Source organism: Anneissia japonica, unplaced genomic scaffold, assembly GCF_011630105.1.
Source record: "Anneissia japonica isolate Jap-2015-1 unplaced genomic scaffold, ASM1163010v1 scaffold7489_len6418_cov117, whole genome shotgun sequence".
Lineage (NCBI taxonomy): Eukaryota > Metazoa > Echinodermata > Crinoidea > Comatulida > Comatulidae > Anneissia > Anneissia japonica.
Window position 1 is genome coordinate 1 of NW_022691722.1, and position 6418 is coordinate 6418.

Here is a 6418-nt window from a genome sequence, read left to right on the forward strand (position 1 = left end):
TGTGGTTTACAAGCTAATAATAAAAGTCAAGTGCTGCAAAACAATGCTGCGTAAATCTTGTTAAACATTGATGATGAAGCAAACCACAAATTGTAAAATTATAAATAGGCAACTTAACCTAGCACTCTGTTTCTACATTTGTTCTAAAAAAAATCATAGTACTGTAGGCCGAAAGTACAGCTGACCTAAAATCTTATAAGGTTGCCGTCTTTGGCGCATGTTTTAAAGGGGAAATTTTTTTTTTACTATAGAGTAGGTATTTTGTTTGGAAGGCCACTTTTCAAACTTCAGTTTATAAATTTGTTACCTTAACATGACTTTTACCCAGAACTCATTGCTGTGGTTACAGGGGTCCCAAGTTGAAGAACTCCATTCGCGGGAGATTTTGTCGTGAACCTTTGGCCGCCTGCAAATACAACGCGCGCTGCGTTGCAGCCATACTTAACTACTCTTAATATCAAATACTTGACATACAATGATCAAACCCACAGTTAACTTGCTCTTGCTTTCATTTTTATTTACACAATGTAAATTAATACCATGAAATTACATAAATTCTGGAATCTACTAATCTGTACAGTAGGCCTAGTCTAATATTATACATTATTCATTTATTTACATTTAGGCCTACTACATCAATATCATTAATTAAATCAATTTACTGTCTGGCATCTGTTAGTTTAATATTGTATTCAACAGCAGTAGTAGTAGCTTCTTTGCTTTTGCTGTAAGAGAAGAGCGGAATTTGGATGCAGTTCAATCATGGCAAACAAGATTGTAAACATAGAAAACGAAAATATTATCTCAAAATGTATGTAACCTAATTTTTTTTATTTTTGTTAAAATATCGATAGTCTTGTCTAGGTGTACGTAGCTTGACTTAAAAAAACCTTAACTGAGGTCTACTGTAGACCTAAGGTATTTTAAAGACGGTTGGCCTAGTCTAGGCCCTAGCTAGTACAGGAAAAAAATGGCTCGAGGAGGCGGGTAACGACGAGTGCATCTAAACCATCCATTTCCAAGTCACAAAACTGAATATAGAACGTATGATTTGTTATCACAATCACATAAAACTGTTTAAAAAGTAGTCAATATACCATTAAATATTTTTCAACATTGGCCATTCCACCGTTCTTTACCGATATTACAGCATAACCACCAACAACATGGACCTCCATGCTTTCAAACAGTATACTTTTTCCCATAGAGATACAATAAGAATACTAAAGCGCTAAAAGCAATGTATTCGATCTTCGAAATACGCAGAACTGTGTGCGTGTACCATCCAAGATGGCTGCCATAGATTTAGCCAATCAAATTTCGCTAAGCACCATCGTTTGCAATTGCTCCCTCAATTTACTCAGAAAGTTCAGTACAGCTAGTTACCCGTATGTTTAAAACTCGAGCGTTGCGGTGTTTGGGTGTAATGTACACGATTTTAATTTTCATTCCTTGGTACTTTATTTTTGAATAAGATGCTCCACTTGGCCTCGTTTTGGCTACAATAGTTTAATAATTTGTTATTCATATCACTCATTATCATTAATGAAATAATAGTCAGTCAGAGGGCTTATTAATATGTAATAATACTGTATGTATACTAAGCATGAAGGTGGCGCTTTACGACGGCCATCTTGGGTGGTACACATACATAACTCTGCATTGCTGCTCCATCTTGTCAGCACTCTAGTTATTTAATAGCTCTATGCTTTTTCCAGAGTTTAGTTGGTTGACCTCGATGGTGCGTACTTCTTGAATTGTGAATTAAAAGCACATGAATTTTGCGTTTCTTTGCTGGAGCCATATTTTTACTTATTATTTTTTACTATTAATTAATAATTGTGTGATTATTTTCATGAAACAGCTCGATAAAATTAACTTTATGCAAAAAGTTAGCTGTAGGCCTGTCAAAGGGCGTATTGTTTACGGGGTTGTTTAGATATCAAATCACACTGCAGACATGGTCTCAGGCCGGGCGTCGGAAGGATGGGTGCATCAACTTTTTTAATAAACAAAGTGTATTTTGATTCCGTGTTTTCAGCAGCTACCGTAATTAATTGCAAAAGCAGTGATGGTAGGGAATGGAATAAACTTATTTGTGATTGTTTACGATTGTTTTTTAACGTCCTGAGTTATGTTTTTACCTAGGCTAACTGATATTCAAAACTAAATAGCCTACTCAAATTTTAAAAAATTTACGGGAGAATTTTTTTCATGGGGTAGAAAAACGTAAGCTTACGGTAGCGCGGTAGGTCGTTGCTAAAAGCGGTAGACTACCGCAAGTCGCGGTAGACTTGAGACCTCTGTGGTTACTATTTTACAACCAAATAAAATGCATGGGACAATGAAACCTAGAATTAGGCCTTTAAATCAAGATTTGTTTATAATTAACAAAAAAAAACAATTATACTTTATTTTCAGGCACAAGTGTCCATGTTGCAATACACGTCTTGAGCATGCACAGTTAACACATGATCCTCAGTTTGATAGTCTTGTGGCAAGTGTGCTAAAGGAGAGAAAAGCCGCAGAGCAGTCATATTTCTCAGATCTAATCAAAGCAGGTAAACTCATATCCAAAAACAAATGCATGAGGCTCTTTCCTGGGGCGGATTGCTATAAGTGGTCTTTAGACGGTCTTGAGCTTAGTCGGCTCTAATCGTGACATCACTAATGGTCCATGACTATAGACCATTTCTGCAGTATACCACAGTCTAACCAGTTAATAGCCATCTTTAATTTTAAAGCCTGCTTGGAGGAGGCTTAGAAATTGTCTTAAATCATTTTCATCATGGTATTGTAGGTGCTAGACCTAGGCCTAGATTGTCAAAGACTAAGAATCGAACGATGAATATTCGTAAATAAGTTTATTTACGTTCATTTTGATAAATATGCATGTTTTGAGCAAGAGTAACAGCCCCCTCAATTTTATGTTAAACCAGTGAATGCTTGTTTGTGTTTCAGTACTCCAAGCGGTCTAAGCGAAGACTGTTTTATAGCAATAGTCTTAGCAGAGTGACTTTAGTAAGACCGTCTTAAGTGATAAAGCTGGCTTTATTCAAGGAGTTAAGACAATAAGAAATTTGAATATTTGCGTATAATACACTATTGAAAATTTATCATATGAAGGCTGAAGGATTTTTTTGAAAGCATGAATCTTAATAAATTTCCTCTAGTGTAATTATAAATACGCACTATTCTAATGGCTTTATAAATCAATCATCGTGTTTTAATGTTAGTTTTATGTTAATCAAACTTTTGTTGTAGCCAACAGTTTCTATAGTGATGTGGTCAGTATATCTGTGCATATATTAAATTTAGCTGTGCGTGAGGATTGTTGCTGCAGTAGTACGAGCTAGTCAGCAATGCAGTTGAAATGTTATGTACAACGTTTACACTGTAGTACGATGAAAATATATTTGATTGTGTTTGAAGAACTTGTCATGAGCTTATTATGTTGATTGACATTCGTCAAAGAAATAAAAATTTCTTCGAGAATCTGGGAGAATACTATACAACTCTTATCACATTTTGGTCAGTGCAGACTGATAAAATCGTGTGATGGATTTACCTAGGCTTACAAATCGATCTAGGGCATTGCTAGACCTGGATATACTGCCTACATTAAATGTATTCCATGCATCTTTGAAACAGGTCTAGAGAGGCCTAAAATATTCCTATTAAAAATTCAGTTCCTTTAGTTTCCTTAATTTTTAATACATAATACAGTATTGGTTGTTCTAATATACAGTACCTTGTTTTACGAATGTCATTTTTTCAATTACCAGTTGTCAACAAATGACGACCGGATAGGTGTCCTTTTAGATAGGTGACACGCTTCATAGTGCTAGGTGTAAAAATCCTAACCTAGAATTCATCGCCGTACGTGCATGATAAGCTGAATTGGTCTTTTGCACACATACCTAAAAAAGATCCAACCAAGTGTGCACTATATGAAAAAATAGTGGACTGTGGGGATAGGCAAATATCATTGAAAGTTGCAGTGATGTGACGTCACAATTGACTTATAATAGTTATAAAATGCTTTTTTTTATTGATAGCTCATGAACAAGAGAACAGGGAACATGCTAGAGAAAAAACACCTATTGAAATTGTCCTTCAAAGTAAGTAAATCCTGAATATTGATAATAATATTAATTGTAAATAGTGCCATAAATTTATTATTGAATCTGAAATGTGCAGCAGAGTGATTGGCTGAGAAATATCCTTCCTGCTTCTTGTGCTAAAGACCCTGGTTCAAACCCAGCCAGCGTCAGCTTTAATTGGAGTCTGATAGCTTGGCTCCTCAAGTAACCCTCTTATTGAGAGTTAGGACTATTAAGGACAATGTTTGTATCTTTTAAGCCATTTATTATTAATATTTTTTTAATGTATTGATATATATATATATATATATATATACAAAACCACCATAAGAAATAAGGACTCTAATCATAGCAAATCTTTACACTTCAATTCCATAATCATAACATTAACGACATGCGCTTCCTAATAATATGGCCCAGCTTTAAATCTACTAATGATAGACGCTGCGAAGAAACCAAATGGATCCACCACCTAAGAACCCATGTTAACTGCCTATTGATAGAAATAACTATCACCTTTATTGTATATATTACTTAGCTTTATGCAATGTAGATCAGTTATGCTGATGAAGTCTTCAGGAGAGGACGAAATATTCGTTTAAATAAAATATATTTATGTTTCGAAATATGTCAACATTTTCTTTACTGTTTGTCTCCGGCACACACACTTTTCTTTTATAATACGTGGAACATACGTGCAACACATACATGACTATTTTAATTAGACCAATATAAAATTATAATGTAAGATATGAATGTGTCCATTGGAATTGGAAAGAAATAACTTAATTAAAAAACAGTCTCATGCCTTCGAACAGTGACCCACTTGGCATAAATTTTTCTTTATTTTTTCACTACCTCAATGCATTTAAAATTCCAGTTGAAACAATTTACAAACAACAATGTAATTTGAATTGTAACATATCCAATCAAATAATTTTAATTTATTTTCTTGAATTTTAGAACACCTAAGCAGAAGCCTGGCCCAGCATGAAGTGTTTTACCAGGAGATTGAGAGTAGGTTAAAACAGCATATAGCAACAGTTGAAATGGATAAGGAGACCCGCCTACAGATGTTGCGAGAGCCAGGCACTCTCAGTGCAGGAGGTACAACTGACACTCGTTATCATCATCCTCATAATCTCCACCTGCTTCTTCACATTATCATCATCATTATTATCATCATTATCTTTGTGTTTATATTCCATTCAGGCCCCCATTTTCAAATTTCATTTTGGAAATTTTTTTAGTGACATAAAAATAATTAAATATAATTTTTTCTGCTAGAGTAATACAAATTTCTTTGATAAGAATAATAAAGATAATAAAATTTTTTTCCTAAATAAGTAGTTTTAAAATAGAAAAAAAATAATTATTTTAATAAATTTTTTTAGGCTACGAGCCGGTTCAGTCACCTTCACCGCACTACGCACCGTACAGTGGCGGCACCAGCAGGGTGGCAGGGGGGGACTTAAGCCCCCACCGGACAGGTCAAGCCCCCCCGCCGGACAGAGTTCGTCGGGCAGTCAGACCATAAAAGATATAAAAATAGGCCAACACATGTCTGTCACAGTCTGAGAGTGCCATTTTCGGCCATCCACAGCCACAAAAAAAAAATAATTTTACGTGGAAATATGAGGATATGATAACCAAAACACGAAGAAACATTTTTTTATAAAAATTGTTGGTATTTTCTCGAATATTTAATGAAAATACATGCACACATTACTGCACATACCGTACGTTTTTTTAAAATTATTGTTAATTAATTAATGATGATAATTAGCGAGCGCTTATGGGACTGAATGGGTTATTAATGAATATATGTTTTTGTTATGGTTAATTGTGTAGAGGTTGCTGTTAGAATTGTTGAAATTAATGAAGAGTGTGACGCATTACAACAAGCCTTGCAGACTGAACTAACAAACAGCACGCAGCTCATTGTTGATGCCTATGATAGGTAAGCAGTGATGTTATGCTTTTTGAAATTTATATTTTATTGCCCTTGCCTCTACCACATCAACACTGCCCTCTACAGAATGATAAATGATAATAATGATGATGAAACCTTAAAGGGATCATTCAATATGATACAAACCATGGCCTTTGCTTGTACTTATTATGCTGGCCTAAGCCTGCATTCAATTTGGCCTTGGCCCCCGCTTTGCTCACAATTTTTATTAGCAATCATCAGCTGGAAACAACATGCTGAGTATGTGTAATAAGGGCCCTATCATTATTGGTATATATTTTCTGCAGTCAAAGTATTGTGAGGAAGACATCATCAACACACATCAATATCATAGTCTTGAATG

General features: G+C 34.9%; 1 protein-coding gene across 1 annotated transcript; it reads left to right on the top strand.

Annotated features, from left to right (window-relative positions):
* Nucleotides 1-2421: 2421 nt before the first annotated feature.
* Nucleotides 2422-6063, top strand: LOC117100076 (the record flags this gene model as incomplete). The annotated part of the gene is made up of 4 exons (XM_033239623.1): nt 2422-2561; nt 4059-4121; nt 5067-5210; nt 5955-6063. Coding segments are annotated over 4 exons (456 nt in total), but the record flags the coding sequence as incomplete, so codon positions are not given.
* Nucleotides 6064-6418: the final 355 nt, after the last annotated feature.